Genomic DNA, 27,647 nt, shown 5'->3' on the forward strand with positions numbered 1-27,647 from the left:
GTTTTTATAAAATATGCTTTAACTTAGTCATAAGATGGCTTTAATTTTCTTTTTAAAGCATACTTCCAAGGTTATTCTAATGATGTAAAATATTATCCATCCGCATAATATTGTGAAGACTTTAGTGCTTCTTAGATTTAGCCTTATTTCTGTAGTCAGTTGCATTTTCCATGTCATTAGACTAAGTTCTTAACTTGGGGGTCTTTATATATACATATGCACATATATTTAAATATAATCAGTTTTCTTGATAACCCTGTGTGTTGTATTTTATTCATTTAAAAACATTCTGAGAATGGTGTCTCCTAGGCTTTGCTAGATACTGTGAAAGAAATTAAATCTTAATGGGATCAGCCAGCACTAGTGTTAGTGAAAAAGAGTACAAGAATGCAAGAGAAATCTTATTTGTAGTCCTGGTTCTGCCACAGTCACTTTGTAACCTGGTTGGCCTCCTTACTGGGCTTTAACTTCCTACACCTGTTGAATTAGAAGGTTGGACTCTTATTTAACACCTGTTTCAACTGTGCATTACTATGTAGGAATATAAAGAAAAATATTAAATGGTCCACATTTTATTGATGCTCATTGTCTTGTAGAGCACCTCAAAAGTTTTTTGAGATCTAGCTATCTATGACAATTAAATGTGCACATTTAACACACACACATATATCCATTTAATAACCTTTTTTTTTTTAAGATACAAGAGGAAAGGAAACTCCTGCCTTGGCATTAACCCCAAAAAGCAACGTGTATCTTGGGAAGGCACTTCCACTGAAAAGAAACAATTGCATAGGCAATTTGAACGTTATTTTTCTAAGAAAAGTGTACGTTCAGTTAGCATTGATGGAGTTGCCATTTGCAGCAAAACTGAAATATTCTCACCTCATCCTAGTCCATTCATACCAGTGAAAGACTCTGATGATGAAGTTCCACCTTCCACCTCAAATTGGATGAATCCTTTGGGAGTTTATGATAAATCTACAACATTATGGTTACAAGGACAGGGTCCTTCAGACCAAGAGACAAAGCAGCCTGTGTCTCAGAAGGATAGTGAGGATGCTATTCTAAAATCTAAAGTAGAAGACTTTAATAGAAGAATCCGAGAGAATCCCAGGGATATTCAACTGTGGCTGGAATTTGTTTCTTTCCAGGTAAGTATGTTATTATCCAATGCAAAGTTTAGATACTTTTATTTTAGGGTAGATTCCCTAAGTAAGGGCAAATAAAATAGTTGCTCTAGTTACCTAAATTATGTGGGCACTCAGTTTTGTTTTGTTTTTTTTTGCCATTCATTTTGAGTCATTTAAAGTTTCTTAACTTCCATTCCAGAAATGAATGTATTTTGTCAGTCAGTTAAATGAGTACTCTTCAATATGATGGTTAATAGTTTTTTTATAATGTAATTGGGATATATAAAATCATTATTTTTAAATGATGGGGCATAAACTAAAAAAGAAGTTTACGGCCTGAACCTGACTATTATAAGATCTCTCAAACTTCATTTTTCTTAAAAAGGAAATTGTTAATTCTATTGTTATCAAGAAAATATGGGAATAATTATACCTTTTTTAATGCTTCTAGGAAGAGTCAATTTGAGAGGGTGCATGTACTCTAAAGTAGGTTACCAGAGAATAACTCCATGTCATGTATCATTGTAACTCAATTTTTCTTTTGTTTTGAGGATCAAGTGATGAAAGGACCCAACCTATACGCCATCAGTGAGGGAGAGCAAGAATCTAGAAGAAAATCACTGAAGCTAATTCTGGAAAAGAAATTGTCCATTTTAGAGCGTGCCATTGAAAGCAACCAGAACAATGTGGAGCTGAAACTTGCCAGGCTAAAACTCTGTGCAGAATTCTGGGAACCATCTACTTTGATCAAAGAGTGGCAGAAACTGATTTTTTTACACCCCAATAATACAGCCCTATGGCAGAAATACCTCTTATTTTGCCAGAGCCAATTTAGCACCTTTACAGTATCCAGAATTCACAATCTGTATGGAAAATGCCTCAGCACCCTGGCAGCAGTACAGGATGGGAGCATCTTATCTCATCCTGCATTGCCTGGAACCGAGGAAGCTATGTTCGGTAAGGAGAGATCACTGTGAAATGAAATATAGAAAGATAGTTGTAATCAAGGGCATTTTTTTTTTGGTAAAAAAACAAGTACTGAAAATGTCTGGAGTCTTGCTTTTTGAGTTGATAAAGCAAGCATTGCTACCCCCATATGGAGGTAACAGATGCTTCTCTTTTGCAAAAAAATTTGTAATATAAATTACAAGTGAATTCCTGATATTTCAGAGGAGCCCAGAATATTAATATGAAGAACAAATAGATGTGAGGTTTTCTAAAGATAAATTCTTCTATCTTGTAAAATAAATTGTTTTTGAATTAGCACTTTGCAGCAGTGCAGAAAAGTTTAGTATGTGATATTTTTTCTCAGTTTTCTAATTTTTTTTCTTCTACTTAATAGGGTGCTGCCATTTAATGGATAAAAGAATAGACATTTACTGAGTCAATTTGGAACCAAATCATCAAATTGTCAGGCACTAATCCATTATTCTTATTTGTGGCATAAGAATTTGTACAAATTATTTAAAATGTGTTATGGAACATGTGCAACTTCTGGTGAATGGATGTATTAGACGAATAAGACATTTCTTCTTCTTTTTTTTTCCTTCTAAAACCCTTACTGTCCATCTTAGAATCAATACTATGGATTGGTTCTTAAAGCAGAAGAGTGAGGTTTGGGCAATGGGGATTAAGTGACTTGCCCAGGGTCACACAGCTAGGAAGTGTCTGAGGTCAGATTTGAACCCAGGTCCTCCTCTCTCTAGGCCTGACTCTCAATTCACTGAGCCACTCACCTACCCCCAAGACATTTCTATCAGGTGTTAGAAAAGCTAATATTTTAGGGCCTGTATAAAGGAAATCTACTAAAAAATTATTTTGAAATTTGCCTGTCAAGCTAAATCCACAATTTTTTTGAGAAATCATTTTACTGGCTTTTTACTCAAGGATTTACTGTTTTAATAAAGTGATAAAATGATTAGTTGTTCTCTGCTCATGGATGATTGAATATTATTAGGTCAGTAGTTGGTATAAGACTGAAAGGCTCTATCATAAGATCTTGATTTGTTTATTACAGGCCATGAGCATATGATGAGATCTGCTGGTGAATAATGCCATCTAGTGCTATAGTAAATAGAGATCTTTTTCCTTTCTGGTAAAAATCCACTGTACTTTAATAGTATTTATATAGCTTTTTTAAGTACAAGTGAAACAACTTTGTGATCATTAATAATCAGGCTAAATTTTAACTTATTTTCTATACTGTGCCATTTGTAGTTTTAATATTTTAATCCAGCACTAGATTAGTTATAAAATGTGAATGAATGCATTTTGCTATTTATTTAGGTAAACTAGAATATTAAATAAATATTTAAAACCTTAAAAAATTTAAAGCTTTTTTTTTTCTTCTGGAAAAATAATTGAGAACTTTTTACTCTTTTGTCTTTAGCACAGTGAAATCTTTCCATCTTAAACTAAAAAGAATTTTTTTCTGGATTTTGTGTCTCTTAGAAAATGAATCCTTTCTTTTGAATGATTAAAAAAATAATTTTCGCTTTCTCTTCTCTCTTTTATAGCACTCTTTCTTCAGCAGTGTCATTTTCTCAGACAAGCTGGTCACTCTGAAAAAGCAATTTCTTTGTTCCAGGCAATGATTGACTTTACCTTCTTCAAACCTGACAGTGTGAAAGATCTCCCCACCAGGGGACAGGTAGTAATTTCTATTTCCTTATTTCCAGTATTTCTTGTTAGAGGACCATCTTGAAAATGGTGGCACTTGAGGGCTAGGAACAGAGACCAAGAATGACTTGTAAAATGTTGGTTAGGTGGAAAAAAGTCATCTTTATTAAGTAGTTTTTTCTAGCCTGTGCTGGTTAAATTGATTTTATCTTGTGGATAAAATTCAGTAACCATTTATTTATTAGCCAGTAGTCAAGAAACATTTATTGAATGGCTGTTTTTTTGCTTAGGTACAATGAGTAACATAGAAGAAGCTTCTTTGCTTGTGAGAGAGGCTTCTGTTTCATACCTGAGACAATTACTGAACAAGCTAGCAATGCTCCAGCAGCATGTATGTGTATGTGTATAATATAATACTGCTCTAGTCACACATATACACACAGAAAGGTCATGTTTATGACTAGAGAATAGGGCGTTATAATAGGAAGAGGTAATATTGTATAATGGAACATAACCTAGACTAAAGTGATTACAATTCAAATTCACAGTAGTTCAAGTTAAAATTCTGCCACTAACTGGCTGTGAGACCTTTTATTAGTGTTTTGATCCTCTGCTTATAAGATCAAAGAGAATTGGATTAGATTACCTTTAAGTTCCTTTTTGTCTTTGATTATAATAAAGAGCTTATTATGTGAGTTCAGAAACCAGTAACATAGATATGTATGGTAGAAGAGTTTGAAGGATTTTAAAAGAAATATGATATAAAAATAAAATAAAGTAATAGTCTATAGGGGGAAGTATATTTTAGGTGTGTTCTATGCTTATTTTCTATTGGACTTTTTGTAAAAAAAAAAAATCTTTATGGTGGAGAGAAGCTAGGTGGTTTAGTGGATAGAGAACCAGGCCTAGAGGTGGGAGGTCCTGGGTTCAAATCTGGACTTATACTTTTTATCTGTGTGACCTTGGGTAAGTCACTTAATCCCCATTGCCTAGCCTTTCCTGCTCTTTTATCTTGGAATCAAGACAGAAGAGAAGGGTTATTTGAAAAAATCTTCATAGCAGCAGTGGGAGGAAAACCCGAAAATGAGGAGTCACATTTTAGTTAGTTTTGTGCCCTTTCCTTCTCATATAATACATTTTGTCTTACTGACTGAACTTTTACTGTAGACAAACAGTGCAAAATATCTGTGGAACAGCACTGGAATTTGATCATCCTCTAGTCCTAAAACCATATTTAACTCTTTATTTCTTTGTTTTGAATCCCTACTTTCTATCTTAGTAACAAGTCAGACAGAAGGGCAAGGGGTCAGCAAATGGGGTTAAATGAGTTGACCAGGGTCAATATAGCTCAGAAATGTCTGAGGTCAAATTTGAACCCAGATTCTTCCAATTCCATGCCTGGCTCTATCCAGTGTGCTTCCTAGCTTCTCCTTGGGTTAACTCTTTTACATTACTCCCTGTTCCCCACAACTCTTTATTTTTAACCTTTCAGTCACCATAAGTCCCACTGTCTAAATTTATTCTTAGCCAGAATCATAAATGAAATCAAATGTCAAATTTTGTTTTTTGAAAGTAATTCTACTTGCTTGAGTTTAATCTTTTGCTCACAAGAGTGCTTAATACTTTTTCAGAGTTACTAATGAATGGCAGCCTTGGGCAAGTGGGTTTTCTAAAAAATAACTTTGGGTGTTGTCATTTCTTTTCAGGAGTGTTTTGCTCACCCCTATTGGTAATTAGAGATATCAACTTTTACTTCTTTTATTTTGAAAAATGTTTAGTATTTATATTCTACCTGATTCTAGAAGGATTTTAGGCAAGTTTCAAGTTAAGCTTATTTCAAAAATAGGACAATTACAGATAAAAACTGAACAAAAACCACCTAACGCATAGCAGCAAAGAGGTACTACAAGAGAGCTGAGAGAAGCCAGTTACCCCAGCTAGATAGTTGAGCTTTCACTTTCTTAGTAATTGAGGCAAAAAAGGAAGCTCTTTGTTGCTTAATTTTCATTATTTTTTTTTCTTTAAAACCCTTACCTTCTGTCTTGGAGTCAATACTGTGTATTGGCTCCAAGGCAGAAGAGTGGTAAGGGCTAGGCAATGGGGGTCAAGTGACTTGCCCAGGGTCACACAGCTGGGAAGTGTCTGAGGCTAGATTTAAACCTAGGACCTCCCGTCTCTAGGCTTGGCTCTCAATCCACTGAGCCACCCAGCTGCCCCCAATGTCCATTATTTTGACTGAAATCATACAAATTTGAAAGAATAAACTTTTCCTAAAATTAAGAAGGAATTTTATTGATTCAGTTAGAAAAAATATTAGTCTTTAGTTATCTGGTTCAAGTTCCTACCATATATAGGAATCTTCAGTATAAAACCACTAATTTTTTACAGTTTTCCTCCTTATGGTTACATAGAAAGGATCTATAGTCCCTTTACAAGATGATGACCAAATATTTGTTATCTTTCCTCCCCAATTTCATTCTAGGTGAAACATTCTTGGATATTTCTAACATTTTTCACACGGCATGGTTTTAAAACCAATCATCTTGAGGTCACTCTTCAGGATTTCCTCCAGTTTCTTAGAATTCCTCCTAAAATATGATACTTAGAATTGAATTGAATTCTCTAGGTATAGTCTTGAGTAGTGCAGAATGTAGTGAGACTATTTTAAAAATTGTATTATTTTAATCAGCACTCAGTTAAGAAATTAAAAATAATAAAACCTGTTCTGCAAACATGTGCAGGCAAGGAAAATAAATTCTATTATTGGCTAGATCCAAAATGAGTCCTTTACCTCTCTATCAATTCCTTTGGAATTGCTTGTTTACTATACTTACCATAATTACTAAGTCTTTCATCTTTATGGTAATGTCCTTGTATAAGTTGATCTCCTGGTTCTGCTCACTTTGTTCTGCATCATTTCATATTGATCTTCCAAGGGTTCTCTGAAACTTTCCCTTTCATAATTTCTTCCCTCCCCTTTACAATTTCTTAAATATACAAAGTATTCCATCACATTTATATATGATAACTTGTTCAGCCATTCCTTAGTTTATGGAAATCCCCTTAGTCTACTACAAGAAGAGTAGCTATAGAAATTTTTTTACAGCCTTAGAGTTTATTTTCTTTAAGACTAATCCTTTCCCTAATATATCTTCCCTCTTTCTTCCCCTTTTTTCCTTTTGTTTCTCTATTTAGTGGAATGTTATTTCTTTATTCAACTCTGTGTATATATAGGCTTCTTTCCCTTTGACCAGTACAAATGAGAGTGAGATTCAAGTGTAGTCCCATTCCCTCCTCTGTTACTTCTTATTTGTATAGACTTTTATTTGTACACCCTGATTATGGGAGATAATTTCCCCTAACATTCTCCCCTCTCTCCCTCTCCCTCTTTTTGTCCCTTTTTCTTTTAAGGACATTAAGATGTAGGAAAACTACTTCTAGAGCCTCTAAATAGGTACCCTTTATGCCCTCTCTGCCCTTTATGATGATGATGATAATAGGGCCCAGAACAAAGACATATGCCATCCTTTATTAGAATGTAAGCAGTTTTATCTTTTAAAAATTTTTTAGAATTTTATTTTTTTAGTTACAAAAACAACTTTTAGCATTTGTTTTTATATTTTTATTTTTTTAATTTTAATTTTTAAACCCATACCTTCCTTCTTGGAATCAATACTGTGTAATAGTTTCAAGGCAAAAGAGTGGTAAGGGGTAGGCAGTGGGGTGACTTGCCCAGGGTCACATAGCTGGGAAGTATCTGAGGTCAGATTTGAACCTAGGATCTCCCATCTCTAGGCCTGGCTCTCAATCCACTGAGCTACCCAGCTGCCCCCAGCATTTGTTTTTTTTTTTTAATTTGACTTGCAAATTATTTCCCTCCTTCCCTCCATTATTCCTCTTTGAGAAGACAAGCAATTTAATATAGGTTATACTTGTACAGTCATGCAAAATCTGTTTCCATATTAGCTATGCTGCAAATGAAAACAGATGAAAAACCCCAAGAAAAATTAAGTTGCTTGGATCTTAAGCAGTTTACCTTTGTTTAGTTCCTTATGTAAATATTTATTTGTTTGCCTTTTTTTGGTTCTTTTGACTCTTGTATGTTACACTTGAAAGTTATTACAAAACTCTGGTCTTTTTTATCAGGAATTCTTGAAATCTTTTATTCCATTAAAGATCTATTTTTTCCCCATAGAATTATACTGATTTTTCATTAGTAAGTTGTTGTTAGTTGTAAGCCTAGATCTTTTGCCTTTTGGGATATAATTTTCTTCTCTATCTGCTACTTTATGGTGATGGTTGCTAAATTATCTATGATCCTGACTGTAACTCCTTGACACTATTTAATTCTTTCTTTCTGGCTGTTCACAGAATTTTTTCCTTTGACCTGAGCATATTCTTAACCTATTTTCCAGATTAAAAAATTTTTTTGGTTGTAAGATACTTAATATTTTCTTTTTTTCCCCCAGTCTTTGGACTAATATTTCTTGTTATCTCTTCAAGTCATTGGCTTCTGTTTGACCCATTATAATTTTTAGGGAGTTTGTTGCTTGGCAAGGTTTTGTACCTCTTGTGATAAGCTGTTAATTCCCTTTATAATTAATTCTTTCTTCCATAGTTCTTATTTCTTTTTTAATTATTTCCTCTAGCACTCTTATTTTTAATTCTATTTATTTAAATATTTATAGACATTAATTACATATTAATTGGTATATCATATAATAGAGTAAAAACTGTTTTCTTAACTCTTTCTCATATCTTCCATTTGGATCTATATCCAAGTTGTGTTTTAATTTGAAGCTTTGCATATAGATATTTGGGATTTATTTTCTTTTTCTGGGTTTGTGTTTTGAGTATCCCTGTCACCATAATGTGGTGATGATATCTATCACGTCTTGATGATTTTTTTTGTTTGCCCATTTTTTGAGTGTATTTATTTTGTTTCAGACTTTATGTTAGAGTTCTGTTTATTTCTGGAGGGAAGTTCTAGGCTGGTACTGTTGCTGCTTTCTGGTATTGAATGTTATGTTAATTGCAGGAATTCTGAGATGGCTTGGGCTGGGGACCTGCAAACTTTCACTGAACTCAAGTGGTCTGATCTATGGCATAGTATGAATGCTTCTTCTCTTGATCTGAATTCTCTACAAGTTCTTGACCTGGGTGTCATTATTATAGGTTTATTCTGGTAGGAACTCCAGTAGACCACTGTTAGACTCAACTATTACCAGCCAGGTGAAAAGCTCTGCTGGGTCAGAGTGACAGCTAATGATTTCCTTTTTGTCTGAGCTTCTTGCTTTGGTTATTGTGCTTCAGGCATCAGTCTTGGCTGGGCACTGGCATCTTAGACTTTGCTGTTATTGTGGTCACAATCACACAGCTACTACTTGTTCTGAATTGGCTCCTTGCAACCTAGGGGCTGCAACCACTCCTTAACCTGGAATACCACCCTTACGTGTAGGTCCCTGCAGTTTGTCCTTGATCTGTGACCTGGAACTGGGCAGTGAGTAACTGAGCTACCAGTTTGGCACTTGTTTCTGCACCTTTCACAATTCCATGTTTCTCTGAAGTGGAACTAAGACTTTTCTTACACTGTTGGAAATTTTGTGTTGTGTATCCCTGGCCACACCCCATTTCCACTGTACACAGAACTCTCTGTGTTCTTGGAAAAATGACTTACTGTGATTTTTTTTGTTGAATTTCCCAATCAGGATTTAATCTAGTGTGTTTTTTAGGTTTGTTTGGAGGATTTGGGGCTGGAGGTGAGATGTTTGGAGAGTCTTGTTATACTTCCTACTATTCTGTAATCATTTTGGCCCTGCCTGTGCCAGGACTGATATTTCTCTGGATGCATGTACTGTGGGTATCCTGGAATGAACAGTGGAATCAAAAAGATTTAGGTTCTAGTTCTTAGACCTTCTGATATATTAGCTTAATGGTGTTGGCAAACTCATGAAACTTTTCTGAGTTTTAATTTCCTCATTTATATAAGGGAAATACTATCTGCCCCACTTGCCTTACAGAGTATCTATGAAGTACAATGAAATCCTATGAGACTTTCTGATAATTGTAAAGGCCTATACAAATGTAAGATCTCTTTTTTCTTTTCTCTTTTTCTATCATTTATCATCTATCTAATCTACATATATCTTATGTATTTTTATAGATGAAATAATTACACATAATTATTTTTATTTTTATCTTGGCACAATAGCCTTTGCCTAAGCTTGTGCTCCATTGGTACTTTGTGAATCTAGGGTTGCCTCCATGGCATATGAGTCATTGGATTAGGAATTTAGATGAGGCATTAATGAGCTGTATGCCTATCTTCTAGACACATAGGATCAGGTTAGCTAATTAATTAGGTTTGAAAAGACCTATCATTGGACTGTCTGCAAATTGAAGAATTTTAAGGGCTTCAACAGCCTTATATTTGTGATCAGCTTCACTAGAGGAAGACACATATATATGAAAATACAAGTTCTTGAATATTCCCTTGTTAAAATAATATACTTGAAAATTTTATTAGTTTTATTTTTTTAACAGTCATAGCACACTGTTGTGGCAGTGTAGTAGTAGGCAACTAAAACTTACTGTTTTTAAACCCTTACTTTCCCTTAGAATTGATACTAAGTATCAATTCCAGAGCAGAAGAGAGTGGTAAGGGCTAGACAAGTGGGATTAAGTGACTTTCCCAAGGTCACATAGATAGGAAGCCCCTGAGGCCAAATTTTTAACCCAGGACATCATGTGTCCAGGTCTGGCTCTCTATGTACTCAGCCTATATGCCTCTTGTGAGCACTACTTTTCTTCTTGGACATTTACAAACCATGTTAGTATATTTGTTTTAAGATTTCCAGTTTAGTCTTTAACTGGGAATTTTTAATTTGTCTTTTTTCTGGCATTTTTAGTTGCGTGCCTAATTCATCAATCTGCTTTTTCTTTATTTTTTATTGATATATATTTCAGAGATATAAATTTTCCATTAAGTACTGCTTTGGCTATATCCCATAAAATTTAATATGTGGTCTCCTCATTGTCATGCTCTTTAATGAAATTATTGGTTGTTTATATAATTTGTTCTTTGACCCACCTCTTTTTAAGAATTAGATTATTTAGTTTCCAGTTATTTTTTAATTTGCAATTCCATGGGAACTTATTTATTATAATTTTATTGTATTATGATCTGGAAAGGATACATTTATTATTTCTGCTTTTCTGCATTTGGTTATGAAGTTTTCATGCCCTAATACATGATCATTTTTTTGTGAAAGTATCATGGACTGCTGAAATGAAGGCATATCCCTTTTTATTCCCATTCAGTTTTCTCCAGAGATCTATTAAAGCTAACTTTTCTAAAATTCCATTAATTTCCTTTACTACTTTATTGTTTTTTTGTTAGATTTACCTAGTTCTGAGAGGGGAACTTTTAGGTCCTATGCTACTATGGTTTTATTGTCTATTTCTTCTGATTGCTCATTTAATTTTTCCCTTAAAAATTTCAAGGCTATATGAAATTTAATGCACATATATTTGGTATTAATATTACTTTATTATCTATATTACCTTTTATTAAGATGTAATTTCCTTCTCTATTTCTTTAAACTAGATCTATTTTTGTTTTAGCTTTGTTGGAGATCATGATTACTATTCCTGTTTTTTTTTTAACTTCAGCTGAAGCACAATAGATTTTGCTCCATTCATTTATCTTTACTCTGTGTGTCTCCCTGCCTCAAATGCGTTTCTTTTAGTACATTTTAAGCCATTGCCAATAATCAATATCAAGTTCTCATGTATATAATTTTAGGAATTTATCCTTTTCCCCATTTTGAAAATTGAGTCAGCATTTCTGATCTATAGTCTTTTACCATATATCCTGTACCCCATGATTTTTCAAAAATGATTGACAGAGGTTTTATGATATTTCAGTTTTATAGGATCTAATTTTTTCCTCCAGAGTTTGCAGACAAACCTTCTTAAAGCAGTTTGCAAATCTATGTTTAAATTTCTTCTTAACTGTTTCTTCCCTGTTTTTCAATTTAAGATCTTTCTCTTGATAAAGAAGTCATAAAAGAGAAATTGGATACTTCTCCTTTCTCTCTGTCACTTATTAATAGTATACCATCTCTTCCAAACTTAGCATAGCTATTCTTTATTATGATCTGAAAATACCTAATAACTTTTTAAAAAAGTTTCATCAGTGTGCTTTGTTCCTACATTGTGAACATTTCCAGATTTCCTTTACCCCATGGGAACTCTTGACTTACAAAATAAAACAGTTATGCAGAACTAACAACACAATCCCTTCATCAGAAAGTATATGTAACATTCCACATTTGTAGCTTCCTCTACCTCTCTTTCTTTTAAAGTTTTTTTTAATTAAACAAACAAGGGGTAGAATCAATTACAAAAAAATAAAATAGCTCTGATTAAATTAAACTGAAGAGTTTTTGCACATACAAAAGTAATATACTTAGAATAAGAAGAGAAATGTAGTCAAACAGAAAAATATAGAGAGATTGATTAGGAACAATAAGTACTTGACATACAGAAGCAAGGTTTTTAGCCTCTTTAAACAGAGGAGTTTATATTTCATCCTCGAGGCAATAGGAAGCTCCTAGAGTTGGTTGAATATGTTCACATCTGTGCTTGAGGAAAATTACTTTGGCAGCAGTGGATAGGATGAACAGGATTGGTGAAAAGTCTTGAGAGAGCTAGACGGTTATTAAGTTGTAGCAATACAGTCAGGCAAGAGATGATGAGGGCCGAAACTAAGGTGGTAGTTGAGTAATTCTGTAAGTGAAGAGCATTCAGATGTGAGAGATATGATGGTAGAAATGGCAAGATTTAGCAACTGGCTAGATATGTGAAGTGAAAGAGAGTGCAATATCCAGTCTACTACTGATATTACAAACCAGAGACACTGGAAAAACAGTTGTGATTTTGATAGAGATAGGAAAATATGGAAGAGTGGAGGATTTAGGGACAGTTCAGCTTGAGTTATGTTGAATTTTAGAGATATCTGGTACATCGAGTTTGAATCTAACAAATGATTGGTGATATTGGACACCCTCGCTGAATATTATAGATCTGGGAGTCACCTGCATCTATTTGGGAGATTTCCTTGTCTGGAGAGATTTCTCAGGAGTTTCTTTTTTAAAAAAAAAAATCATAGTAGACACAAGAATTTTCTATTTTGTATTCCTGTTAGTATTTTAGGAATGCCTATTAGTTAGTTGGGAAATTGATAATGGAAAAGGTATCCTCAAAAAGAGAAGAGTCCAGAAAGTATTTTAGGTAGCAAGCTTCTGACTTACTTGCATAGAGTGATATGGTTGGCCAAGGCAACAGCAAGTTAGCATATCACCTTGTTTGTAAAATTATATGAAGAAGATTGATTGACACTTGTGAGTGATATCATCTCATAAAGCAGAGAGATATATTAGATGTTAAAACAACTGAAAGTCTGGAAGTTTGAGGGTTAAGCAAAGTAATCTCCAGGGCATTTAAGCATGAAAATGGAAGGAGAACCACAAATATAATAAAAATGAAAAAATTTGTAAAAATCATTTAAACAAACTTTTCTTCATCAAGAACAATATTTAGACCATAACATCACAGTCCCAGATATGCTTAAAAAGACACAAAAATGAGAAAGCTGTTGGGTTGAACTAAGTGCAAACCATAGAATTGAATTGGAGGAGACACAGTTGGGGGGGTGTTTGTTGTTGAGTACTATACAACTCTTTGTGTCTCAGTTTGAGATTTTCTTCGCAAAGATACTAGAGTGACTTCCCATTTCCTTCTCCAGCTCATTTTATAGATGAAGAACTGAGGCAAACAGGGTCAAGGGACTTGCTCAGAATCATGTAGCTAGTAAGGGTATGAGGCTAGATCTGAGACTCATGAAGATGAGTATTCCTGATTGTAAGTCCAGTGATCTATCTATTTTTCCACCTAGCTTCCCTTTGAGGGGTATGGAGGAATCAATTATTTTTAAATGTCTGAAAAAGGAGAAGATACCAAAGTTGTAGAAAAAAAATCTCTGACCTTATAATTGACAAAAAATGGTGAGTGAAAGAACATCAATAACCACTAATAGATAAACCTTCTCCTGTCTATACAAAATCTTTATAAAAGTCACTCATTTATGTGGACATCCTTGATAAGGGAACAAGTAGACTTTTGATTGTCAACAATGCCCCATAGCTTCTTCATTTTGTAATTGACTGAAAGAAATAGACAATATATAGTTACATTGTACTTATTGTTTGTTGCTTTTGAAAAAAAAAAGTTAATTTGGTAGAGCATAAAAACAGAAATAACTGTTTAACCACCCTCTGATTATAGATACCAGTCTTACAGGATGAGACAAGGGAGATAGATGCTTTTCTAAGTATAATAAAAGGAGATGTAACATAGATTGAAGTTGAAGAGGAATTCCCTGTGGATGGTAAAGTCCTCTATACACTCTTATTTGCAGATGACATTGTGCTGATTGCATCAATTTTCAAACACTACTGACTACTGGAATTTGATCTGATTTTCACTTGGGAAAAATTATGTGATAAAGAATGAATAGAACTTGAATTTGGATACACAATCCACAGAGCTAGTTCATCAGTATATAGATCAGACTCAGTACAGAGGAACAGTGAGTTTAGTTTAGAGTCATTACTAAGCTCCTTTAATGACCCCTGTGAAAGCAAAGGTTTCTCCTTTTAATATACACATTCTACTGGTGTTTCTGTAAGGAGGTGACACATGGAATACAACAGTCTCTGAAGAAGTAAACATCAATATCACCTGGAGGGAAGTATAGAAGGTCATAGTGGATGTGATTAGGCAACCACAGATATTCAGTTTCAGAAAAGAACATCAAGAAATTTCAGGATAGGAAAAGAAGATATGCTGGTCATGGGACAGGTGGACAGTCAGGGTGCTCCTCTGGTACATTTGCAATGTCAGGAGAAAACAAAGCTTTTACCATGTTGGGTGAATTGCCTGTGGCAAGGTCATTGAAGGCAAAAGCCATAAAGGATCGGTAACTAGATGGTATAGTAGTGGTATAGAGTGCTGGATTTGGAGTCAAGAAAACCCAAGTTTGAATCCAAACAAGTCACTTAACTTCCTTGGTTTCCTCATCTGCAAAATGGGGATAATAGTAGCATCTATTTCACAGGGTTGTTGTGAAGATGGAATGAGAGAATAAATGTACAGCACTTTACAAACTTTAAAGTACTCTGGAAATGCTGTCTACTTGTAGAAGGAACTTCCAAATTACTGTGCTCACAGCTCCACTTGAGGGTCCTTCTTAGTTATGGGGTCTGCTATAGAGGATTATGAAAGTCTGCTTTCCTCTGTGTTTTCTCCAGTGGTATTCTGTGTGTAAGAACAGCATTGTTAAGAAGATTTTATAGAAATGAGACAGCAGACATATAGGTCAATAGTTCTGATATATATTTTTTTCTTTTTAATGAAAGCACTGTTCATGATTGTTTGCAATCTTTTGCAGTCTTCTCCTTTGAAAGTACTTGAAAATCAGTCCCTGAATGCCTTTACCATTGTGCTAAATCCAGCATGGGGTAACCATAACCTCTGCAAAAATTCTACTCAGATTTACTTCATGGTGTTGTGATGACCTAGTGTTCCTAAAAGATATACCAATGAAATTCAAACTCTTTTAGGTTCCTCTAGACCAGAAAGGCTTTGACTAGAGGCCTAATAGGAAGCTTGTCTTAATTGTCTAAGAATAAGTTAGCTAAATATGAAAGTCCCCATTACCAGAAGGTTGGCTGTCAGGGAATAATTTTGGGGAGCCATAGTAACCCATGAAGTGAACAAAAATACCGAATGACCCTTAGTTCTCTATGACCTCCTTCTTCCATAGCAGTGGTAGCAAAATGGAAGAAAAGAGGTAAAGGGATTAAACATTAATGGTTTGACTAAAATATATGAAAATTATAAATAATATCATAGTTGCCAATTCAAAGTATTATTGCTCAAAGTCAAAATTACTTTAGTATGTTTTATTTACAAAAGAGGTGGAAAGAGTGAAAGCAGAGAAATAGAAAAGGGTAGAGAAGACATTAGCTTATCTAACTAAATATTGCTTCAGTGCTTGACTCAGCCAAGACTTGCTGACCTTCAACTGGAATTAAACTCTCTCCAGAAGACAGGAAGGGAAAGCCAGCTATCCACTCACTCAAGTTCCCTCCAAGAGGCAGATCAAGTTGATGACTTGAGCTGAAGGTGATTCCTCAGGCTGATTTCCTTCCTTGAGCTGACCTTCTTCTTGAAGCTGATTTCCTTCTTGGAGTTGACTTCCCCTAACCCCAGAAATTCAGGGCCTTTTATATTGGCTTATTGTCCCTTCCCTTTTCACAAGGGCCAGTCATAGCTTCCAAATTGCCCAGCACTGCCCAGGGGGCAGTGTTTGTGGGAACCACTTCTCACCTTCAGGAAAGGAGAATTCTCATCAAAAGAGTTCATAGTTTCCTGGCTGATTGAGTTGAAAAGGTAGAGAGCTCCTCCACCTACTGCCAAGTAAGGAGTTTAAGCTTTTGTTGATTCAATTCAAAAGTAGACAAAGGAGAGTTAATCCTGGCTTCACAATCTGTTGAGGTACCTTTCATAAGTGTAAACTCAGAGAGAACAAAGAATTCCCTTTTACAGAGGGCAGGAATGCCAAGAATTACACTGATTTTAGACCACATACAAAAATTAACTTAGACCCTGCAGTTCTCAACCTTATGACTTTTGTTCAATGAAAGGTCCAGTGACATTACTGGAGGAATTGTAACCACATGTCATATTATTTTTTATATTTATTTTGCTTTCTCTTCCTTCTCTTGACAATACTTTCCCCTATCGTAAAGGTACAGAGTGTAGTACTGAAATCTAATTTCAAGGGCAAATAATCCTCACAACTCCCTCTTTAGCTGAGGTGGAATACATTTTAGAGTACAATACTAACATTAACCCATTTATCTTGGCCTGCCCATATGTAACTGCTCTTTTCAAAATACACAGAATTATTCAAGATTTATGTTATATGATCTTTTCTCTCAATTTCTTGTGTAGTACACAGCTTGCAATCTGCTCATTCTTACCATAATTTTATAAAACTATTATTATTAATTAAAGAGTAGAGAATCCTATTAACATTGCTATTGTATTCATAATTATTAATATTTGAAAAGATGTGTGATCTCATCAGTGTGGTTACTCTAGAAATGCAGATCATTAGCTCATCCATGTCTGCTCATCTTGGATGATTCTTTTTGTTCATGTCTTGTCATAGCTTTTCCATCAGACATGTCAATCTAACACAATGGAAATCTTTCTCTGGGTCTTTTAAAACACAACATTGTGTTGGTAGCAGGACAGTGCTTAAGGGTTTCTTTTGGTGGTCTTTTTCCTTGCTATATGACCATTTTCTGATTATATATTTCTAGAATGGTATCTTTTACGTCACATATTGCCACTTATATGTTACAACTCATTTATAACTGACATGTATCTCTGTTGCCTTTTGAGTTATCTGAACATTCAGTACCTTGACTTTATATAATATAGAGCAAAGCTTTTAGAAGTCTTTCCTTTTTTTCATATGTAAAGATAATTCCTATTTCTATAGGGCTTTAAGGTTCACAAAGTACTTTTCCCACAACAGTCCCATGAGTGGTAAATGATCTAAGTATTATTCTTTTATACACATAGCAATATGAGGCCTAGAGAGAAAGAGTGACTTGTGCATAGTCACACAGCTAGTAAATGTTAGATCCAGGAATCGCATTCATGTTCCCTGATACAGATCCATTGTTTTTTCTATCATACTCATTCCCTAAGTGCTTTCTTTGCAACAGCCTTTTGAGCTCTGTAGTACAGCAGCATTATCACCATCATCATTTTCTTCTTCCTTATGTTCTTTGAGTTTAAGCTATTTGCCTATGGTTTTCTAATTTTAAGTCCAGTACTGCTGCTGTTATGTTCCATGTGATAAATCTACTTTGGGAGATGAATGTTTTTATTCTCATTTCAGAATAGGAAGTTCATCCTGGCCCAGAATTTGTAGAACCTGCTCAGCAGCTCTATCTGTCTGCATGTCCTTTGTACACTGACTACTCATTTCTGTAATTTTTACTCATTTTTCTTCATCCTAACAGGTGGAATTCTTTGAGCCCTTTTGGGATAGTGGAGAACCTCGAGTTGGAGAAAAGGGAGCAAGAGGCTGGCGAGCCTGGATGCACCAACAAGAGAGAGGTGGCTGGGTCGTCATTAAGCCTGGTAAGCTGTTTAAATGCTCTCATGCATTTTTTTCAACCTTGGAATTTTTGCATTATTTTCCCTTTACCTGTATAGGTTTTTTGTTTATTGGTAGACTGGGAACACTCCATAAATACCTGAGTGTCAAAAGCACTTTAAAGAAATATGTCAAATGAAAATGTGGCTCTGCTTTTTTTCTTTTTTTCATAAGTTAGAAGCTATGAAGTCATCAGCTGTACTTTCTTCCAGTAAGTTACACACTTGAGGGTTTCAGTTTCTTTCCAGATGAAGTTATTTTAATTTTTCTTTTTTATAGATTGCTCCTGCAAAAGTTATAATCTTATTCCTAGCTTTTTTCCTTCTATTTTTAGGGTGCATTTAAGTCAGTTTTTTTTTTGTTCCCTTTGCAGCTCACAGGCTGACAGATTATTTAAAAATATTTGCCTTTTTTAGGAGTATTGTAAAAATAATTACTAACTAGCATTTATATAATACTTATTCTGGATGGCCTCAGGATTATTTACACTTTTGCTTTGAGGTATTTTAGGATAGTCAGCATGATGGAATGAAAGAACATTGTTAGCATAGATGTAAGTTTTCCAAGGGACTCTTCTGCCACTACCAACTGGGTGATCTTGGACAAGTCATTTTTATTGGTTTCACTTTCCTCATCTGTAACGTGGAGATAACAATAGTTGTATAACCTGCCTCCCAAGGTTTTTGGGAAGAAAGTGCTTTTGAAGCTATAAAACATGAAATGATTTGAGCTACTATTGCACTGCTTTATCCACTAAAATAGTGACCTTAGTTAGAGTGATAATGTGGTAGTTACTTTAAAAGATGACCAGCTGTATTGCATGTAGGCTTTGGAAAAGAAATAAGAAAAGCATTGTAGACACATTGATTCTGAATTAGAAATTCCCATTGTGCAGAAGGAGGGGAAGATTATCTGTTATTTACTTTTCTCCAACACAACCCTACTTCTGTCCTTTTTTGGTTTATTTGTTTTGAAACAATAATTTTTTTCTATATACTCATTCAACTTGAAGTGTGTTTTTTTTAAATTTTATTTAATTAGTCAATGTAGAACATTATTCCTTGGTTACAAGAATCGTATTCTTTCCCTCCCCTCCCCTCCCCTCACACCTTCCCATAGCCAACGCACAATTCCACCAGTTTTTACATGTGTCCTTGATCAAAACCTATTTCCATGTTGATGTTTGCACTAGCATGATCATTTAGAGTCTACATCCCCAATCACATCCCCTTTGAACCATGTAATTAAGCAGTTTTTTTTTTCTGTGTTTCTACTCCCACAGTTTTTCCTCATAAATCCCTCTGAGTTGTTAGGATCACTGCATTGCTGCTAATGGAGAAGTCCATTACTTTCAATTGTACCACAGTGTATCAGTCTCTGTGTATAATGTTCTCCTGGTTCTGCTCCTCTCACTTTGCATCAGTTCCTGGAGGTCATTCCAGTTCCCATGGAATTCTTCCAGTTCATTATTCCTTTGAGCACAGTAGTATTCCATCACCAACATATACCACAATTTGTTCAGCCGTTCGTTAATGGGAAGGCGTCTCCTCATTTTCCAATTTTTTGTCACTACAAAGAGTGCAGCTATGAATATTCTTGTACAAGTCTTTTTCCTTCTTATCTCTTTGGGGTACAAACCTAGCAGTGCTATGACAGTATCAAAGGGCAAATGGTCTTTTAACGCAATTTGGGCATGGTTCCTAATTGCCCTCCAGAATGGTTGGATGTTTTGATCTCTCTAATTATAAGAGATTTAGAACACTTTTTCATGTGCTTATTAATGGTTTTGATTTCTTTTTCTGAAAATTGCCTATTCATGTCCCTTGCCCATTTATCAATGGGAGAATGACTTGATTTTTTATAGAATTGATTAAGCACTTTATAAATTTGAGTAATTAGACCTTTGTCAGAGGTTTTTGTTATGATTTCCCCCCAGTTTGTTGCTTCCCTTCTAATTTTGGTTGCATTGGTTTTGTTTATACAAACCCTTTTTAATTTAATGTAATCAAAATTATTTATTTTACATTTTGTAATTTTTTTTCTAACTCTTGCTTGGTGTTAAAATCTTTCCTTCCCCAAAGATCTGACATGTATACTATTCTGTGTTCACCTAATTTACTTATAGTTTCCTTCTTTATATTCAAGTCATTTACCCATTCTGAGTTTATCTTGGTGTAGGGTGTGAGATGTTGATCCAATCCAATCTCTCCCATACTGTCTTCTAATTTTCCCAGCAGTTTTTTAGTAGATTTTTGTCCCAAAAGCTGGAATCTTTGGGCTTATGATAGACTGTCTTGCTGAGGTCATTTACCCCAAGTCTATTCCACTGATCCTCCTTTCTGTCTCTTACCAATACCATATTGTTTTGATGACCACTGCTTTATAGTATAGTTTGAGATCTGGTACTGCAAGGCCACCTTCCTTCGCATTTTTTTTTTCATTATTTCCCTGGATAATCTTGATCTTTTGTTCTTCCAAATGAACTTTGTTATCTAATTTGTTTTATAATTCAGTAAAGAAGTGTTTTGGTAGTTTGATGGATATGGCACTAAATGAGTAAATTAGTTTGGGTAGGATGGTCATTTTTATTATGTTACCTCGTCCTACCCATGAGTAATTAATGTTTTTCCATTTGTTTAGTTCTAGTTTTAATTTTGTGGAGATTGTTTTGTTGTTGTGTTCATATAGCTTCTGTGTTTGTCTCGGCAGATAGATTCCTAAGTATTTTATATTGTCTGGGGTGATTTTAAATGGAGTTTCTCTTTCTAATTCTTGCTGTTGAGACATATTGGAAATATATAGAAATGCTGATGACTTATGTAGGTTTATTTTGTATCATGCAACTGTACTAAAGTTGTTGATTATTTTGACTAGCTTTTTAGTTGATTCTCTAGGATCTTTTAAGTAGACCATCAATATCATCTGCAAAGAGTGATAGCTTGGTCTCCTCATTTCTTATTTTAATACCTTCAATTTCTTTTTCTACTCTAATTGCTACTGCTAGTGTTTCTAGTACAGTGTTAAATAATAAAGGCAATAATGGGCATCCTTGTTTCACTCCTGATCTTATTGGGAAGGCTTCTAGTTTATCCCCATTGCAGATGATGTTTGCTGATAGTTTTAGATATATACTATTTATTATTTTTAGGAATGGCCCATCTATTCCTATGCATTCAGTAGGAATGAGTGTTGTATTTTGTCAAATGCTTTTTCTGCATCTATTGAGATAATCGTGTAATTTTTGTTGGATTGCTTGTTGATATGGTCAATTATGTGAATGGTTTTCCTAATATTGAACCATCCTTGCATTCTTGGTATAAATCACACCTGATCATAATGAATAGCCATTGTGATCACTTGCTGGTGTCTTTTTGCTAATATTCTATTTGAGATTTTTGCATCTATATTCATTAAGGAGATTGAGCCATAGTTTTCTTTTTCTGTTTTTGACCTGCCTGGCTTTGGAATCAGTACCATATTTATGTCATAAAAGGAATTTGATAGAACTCCTTCTTGGCTTATTCTGTCAAATAGTTTGTATAAAATTGGGATTAGTTGTTATTTGAATGTTTGATAAAATTCATTTGTGAATCCATCTGGTCCTGGGGATTTTTTCTTAGGGAGTTCTTTGATGGCTTGTTCAATTTCTTTTTCTAATATAGGATTATTTAAGTATTCTATTTCTTTTGTTAATCTAGGCAATTTATAGTTTTGTAAATATTCATCCATATCACCTAGATTGCTATATTTATTGGCATATAATTGGGCATAATAATTTTTAATGATTGCCTTAATTTCCTCTTCATTAGAAGTGAGGTCTCCCTTTTCATCTTTGATATTGTTAATTTGGTTTTCTTCTTTCCTTTTTTAAATTAGATTGACCAGTACTTTGTCTATTTCAATTGTTTTTTCAAAGTACCATCTTCTAGTCTTATTTATTAAATCAATAGTTCTTTGACTTTCAATTTTATTAATTTCTCCTTTAATTTTTAGGATCTCTGATTTAATTTTCATCTGAGGATTTTTAATTTGTTCACTTTCTATTTTTTTAATTTGCATGCCCAATTCCTTGACCTCTGTCCTCCCTAATTTGTTAATATATGGACTCAAGGATATAAATTTCCCCCTGAGTACTGCTTTGGCTGCATCCCATAGATTCTGAAAGGACGTCTCATTATTGTAGTTTTCTTCAATGAAGTTATTAATTGTTTCTATGATTTGTTCTTTAACTGATTTTGGAGAATCATATTATTTAATTTCCAATTAATTTTTGATTTGCCTCTCCACATACCCTTACTGATTATTATTTTCATTGCATTGTCATCTGAAAAGGTAGTCTGAACTTCCCTGCTGACAGCAGATGCTGAAAAGGAGCTGGGCTTCCTGCCCTGTTGTCAAGGTTGTTGCCTATAGTTTGTTGCAGTCTTTGCCCTTGGAGCTCAGTCAGGGAGGCTCTCAGATCAGTCTGTGAAGGAGGGGTTTTGAAGCTTGAGCTTTCCTGTCCTCTGAAGGCTTCTTTTCTGCCCTTATTGATGAGATTGAGCCAGGGCAGAGGAGTTGATCTGCAAAGCTGCCTGTACCCTGAGGTCCAAACCTCCAGAAAAGTGGGGGGGGGGGGGGCTGGAGCATTTTGGATCGACTGGGCTGCCTGCTTTGTGCTTCTCCTCCAGCTGCCTCTAGGCCACCTGTGTTCTACTCCCTGAGCCTGGCACAGCTTTACCAGCAAGATTCTCCTAAAGGACTAGAACTTTTGTCCATCTGAGATTCCAGCCACTGCTGGAGGCTCAGTGGTTCTGGGACCTTCCTTCTTCCTTCCCCTTAAACCCACGTGTTCTAGAGTTCAGGCTTTTTGGGGGATGTACCTTTTAAGTTGGGTCCAGGAGGAGGGTTCCCTAGCTCTGTCATTTTGTTAGATTTGGTTTTCAGTCCCCACAAAGCAATGTGTTTTTGATCAGTGAGGAAGGATTTGCGGAGGTCTGAACTTTTGCTGCCTCTAAGCCGCCATCTTGACTCATCAACTTGAGTTTTAAAAGGAGAGCAGCCACTAGCAACAGAAGTGATTTATTGAGTATTTTAACTTTTACTCATGGTTATCTCTACTTGCATCCCATTACTGGAGACTTATTACTTTAGCATATATGTGGCTTTGGCTTCCATGTTGTAAGAAAACTGCTTCAGATTTTTCCTACCTTGCCCTTCTTGTCCACTTAGAATGTGTAAATGTTGTATAATAGCAAAACCTAGAAATGCTCTTGTTTTCATTATACAACATAAGATATTACTGATGTTTGTCTTTAACTCCTGTGTTAAAGGGGACCTAATTGAGATTTTTCAACTGGCATTATGGTGAAGTACTGAGTATCAGGAAATTGTAGACTGTTTACTGTTTTTTCTGCTCATAAGCTGAACCATATGTACATAATCTAGATTTTGTGTTCATTGTTTTGCACTTTCACAGGCTGTTTTTCAAAATGAGCACATTTCGAAAGTATTTAGCTTAATATTTGCCTGTTTTGAGTCTTAGGGAATGTATGCTGTAGGAATATTTAAATTTTATGTTGTGCGACAGTGGGCTAAAATTTAAACTTAAAAAAATTCATGAAATCTATTAAAAAATGATCAACTCATGTTATGTTACAATTTTCAGGGGTTTTCTGATTTTTCCTTTTTACCACATTTCTTAATTGTTTAGCATATGTCAATAGTTCCACAGCCTTGTACTTCAAAATACTCTTTTGTTCATCAGTATTGACAATTGGAATACTACTGGTTTGTTTTCTTTTAAGCTAACAGGTTTTTTTTTTTGTTTATATTTATTTCATTCCAGTTTGATTTAATTAATTGTTAAAACTTAAGTTTGGTTTAGTGAATAGAGGACCAGGGCTGGAGATAGGAGGTCCTGGGTTCAAATATGGCTTCAGACACTTCCTTAACTGTATGACCTTGAGCAAGTCACTTGGCCCCACTCGCCTAGCTTTTACCCTTCTGTCTTAGAACTGATACCTTAGTATTGATTCTAGGACAGAAGTTAAGTGTTTAAAAAAAAAGAAAGAAACCTTGTGGGATAATGAATTTAGATTTGGAAAGAGATCTTAAAGTACATCTATTTCACACTTTTCATTTTGCAGTTAAGAAAACTGAGGCAGGGCAGTTTAAGAAACTTGCCTAATGTCACACAGCTAATAATTGGCAAAGCCAGAATTTGAACCCTGAGCTACTGTATTATTTTTATTTTCAGTTGAAAGTATTTATGAATTCAGAGGAGAAAGTGATGCTTTTGCCTCTGAGGAAGAGTTATGAGTAGACTCTGTCCTAAAAAAGCCACTTTAATTCTACATAGAACTTTGCCCTTGTAAGTAATGGCATCTCTTTGGGGGCAATGTTCTACACAATAATTTAAGCGTTCTTTGAAAATTAAGAGAAAAAAGAAAGAAAGAAAAATAGAGATCTGCTCTCAGGGATATACTCACCAGCATATCATTTAGTCACATCATAAAATGAAAATGAAATTAGCTAATTTATATTTAAGTATAAAATATAAAAACCATTTAATACTATGTGGAATGAACAAATGAAAGAAGATACTTCCAGATATCAAAGCACTAAGTTTCTGAATGAATGAATGAATGAATCAACATTATTTAGCATTTTGTAACTTTTTTTTTTAAGTAGACAGATTCTTTTGAATCCTGTCACATATTTTATATCTGTCAAACAGTTCTGAGGATGACAAAATGTAAAACATACATCTTCACAGTAATAACTAGAGAACATATTTCAAAATTACCAAGTTGACCACATTTCTTGTGAAAATTACCCAAATGTATTTGGTCACAGTCACAACACTAGTCTTCTCAGTAAGATAACTGCACTTTTAGAAATACTGGTTTTTAGATGAAATCAGGGAATGAAACATGCTTTGCTCTTAGCTTAGTCTGTCCTCTTCTTTACCCAGTTTGTAAGGACTTAAACTTTTGGTTTGGAAATTAAGCAGTGTTTAAAGAAAAGTTTGAAAATGCCTTGAAAATGCCTTTTTTCTGGGAAACTATAGCATGGTAATTTCTTCCAAGTGCTGCTGTTCCCTTGAAGAGAGGTGACATTCACTGGACAAGATTTTTTGTCACAAATTTGGGCAGTGTTTTTCTTTTCCCCCTCTTTGTTTCTTTATCTTTTGCTTTTTCAATCTTAACATTTTAAAATCTGATTTTGGCTAATTGAAATCAACATTACTTTTATTTATTTATTTAAAAAATTTTTTTAAACCCTTACCTTCCATCTTAGAATCAACACTGTGTATTGATTCCAAGGCAGAAGAATGGTAAGGGCTAGGGAAATGAGGGTCAAGTGACTTGCCCAGGGTCACACAGCTGGTAAGGGTCTGAGGCCAGATTTGAACCTAGGACCTCCCGTCTCTAGGCCTGGCTCTCAATCCAATGAGCTACCCAGCTGCCCCATAACATTACTTTTAAATAAACTCCTTGCCTTTGTTTTCCCATTGAGTGGATTTTTTCAAACTCATGTTATTTACTTGAATTCTCTAGCTATTAAATTTGTATGTTTCAATTAAGAAATTAGGTCTTACTGCCTAGCCTGTGACCCTGGGCAAGTCACTTGACCCCCATTGCCTAGCCCTTACCACTCTTCTGCCTTAGAACCAATACACAGTATTGATTCTAAGATGGAAGATGAGGATTTTAAAAAAATAAAAAAAGGAAACTATATCTCTGAGCCAGTTGCCTCTGTGCTGATAGCCCTACAAAATGGTTCAAAGGAATGTTTTATTTGTAGGATTTCAGAAGATAGTTTTTGGATTATGTTGAAAACTGATATTTTTTCCTCCAACAGTCATCAAGGTTAGACTTTTACCATTATTCCATAGAAAACCCCTTGGATAGAAAACTCTGACATCAATTTGCTATTTAAAAATGTCCCTACTTTCACTTTTAAATTGTTTTGTAGTTTTTTTTTTAATGGAAGTTTATAAATGATTCATGAATGCTGTTTCATTCCCTATGTAACAATTTGAAAAACCAATTAAAGTGACTTATAATGTTTTGAATTAGCTATCTGATTTTCATCAAATTCTAATAAGTATAGCTCATTATTAGTTTTTTTAAAAAACCTTTACTTTTTGTCTTAGAATCAATACTAAGTATTAGTTCCAGGTCAAAAAAAATAACGTGGTAAGGGCTAGACCATTGGGATTAAGTGACTTGCCCAGGGTCACACACCTAAAGGAAGTTTCTGAGACCAAAATCTTCCAATTTCAGGACTGACTTTCTATCCATTGAGCCACCTACCTGCTCCTCAGGATCACTTCTAAGGCCATAGTTGGTATTGCCACTGGACAGGAATTCCAATTGCTTTTAAAAATCCAAATCAGTAGTAGATGATGAAGTTATATACCTCTATAAGTTATATCACTCTAGTTCTGATTATGTTAAAAATTGTCTAATTACAAGCATTGGATCTTCCTGTTTGCCAAGGGGTGTCAGAATGAGAAAACACAGAGAGTGCATATACCAGATATGATACATATGGACATGCATGCGCACACACACACACACACACACACACACATATATATGTGTATATATATAAATATATATAGGTTTGTTATATATACATGTGCACCACAGGTTAATATTAAGCTTTATGTTAGTATTAACTTGTGATTGGTGATCCTGTATATTTTATGTCTTGCTAGATGAGGATGAAGATGAACCAGAGGAGGATGACCAAGAAATAAAGGATAAGACTCTACCCAAGTGGCAAATCTGGCTCAATGTTGAGCATTCCCGTGAACAGAGGCACTGGCTGCCCTGGCGCCCTGATAAAACAAAAAAGCAGACTGATGAGGATTGTGATGACCCAGAGAGACAGGTAAACAGGGGTTTGTTTCTTTAAGAAAAAGGCTCCTGGCTGATGTACAGACATTCTGAAGGACGAGTTGGTCCCGAGGGAGTCAGCCTCTTCTGGCTTAGTGATGCTGAGCCTGTATTTATCACTGATTTATAAATGCTCATCTAACTTGGAACTGTGATGTCTGGGGTAAAATGTCACTGGTCACTGGTAACTGAGGTGACTCAGTCTGTTAAGCATTCACTGCTTGAAATATGTGGGGCTGTCTTCTGGGTTGTTGTTTGTGTTCTATGTAAAAATATTAGGGATAAGATGAGGAAGAAGAATAGTAGTTTTAAGCAAACCCTTGGAAGGTACAGTGTGAGCCAACACTACCAGAAGCAAAAAGAGAATAACTTTGGCACTGTTTTCAGTCTGCTGTGTTCTTTCTTTTCCTTTTTTCTTTTTTTAAAATTTAGAATATTTTCCATGGTTATGTGATTCATAATCTTCCTCCTTCCCTCCCCACTCCCAGAACTGACAATCAGTTCCACTGGGTTATACATGTATCATTGTTCGAAACCTATTTCCACATTATTCATATTTGTAGTAGAGTGATCTTTTAACATCAAAACGCTAAATATATCCCTATCACATTACATGATCAAGCATATATTTTTCTTCTGCATTTCTGCTCCCACAGTTCTTTCTCTGGATGTAGATAACATTCCTTCTCCCAAGTTCCTCTGAATTGT

At 34.8% G+C, this 27,647-nt stretch overlaps 1 protein-coding gene across 2 annotated transcripts in view; it reads left to right on the forward strand.

The window, feature by feature from the left end:
• NRDE2 (NRDE-2, necessary for RNA interference, domain containing) overlaps nucleotides 1–27,647 on the forward strand; it is an 87,935-nt gene that overhangs the window by 35,666 nt on the left and 24,622 nt on the right. For both annotated transcript variants that reach the window (XM_016428014.2, XM_016428015.2), the window contains exons 5-9: nucleotides 698–1,151; nucleotides 1,682–2,087; nucleotides 3,647–3,780; nucleotides 17,915–18,035; nucleotides 26,759–26,934. In XM_016428014.2, the coding sequence (XP_016283500.2) occupies nucleotides 698–1,151; nucleotides 1,682–2,087; nucleotides 3,647–3,780; nucleotides 17,915–18,035; nucleotides 26,759–26,934 (1,291 nt within the window). The remainder of the gene's footprint in view (nucleotides 1–697; nucleotides 1,152–1,681; nucleotides 2,088–3,646; nucleotides 3,781–17,914; nucleotides 18,036–26,758; nucleotides 26,935–27,647) is intronic.

This window comes from Monodelphis domestica, chromosome 1, assembly GCF_027887165.1.
Source record: "Monodelphis domestica isolate mMonDom1 chromosome 1, mMonDom1.pri, whole genome shotgun sequence".
NCBI classification, from domain to species: Eukaryota; Metazoa; Chordata; class Mammalia; order Didelphimorphia; family Didelphidae; genus Monodelphis; species Monodelphis domestica.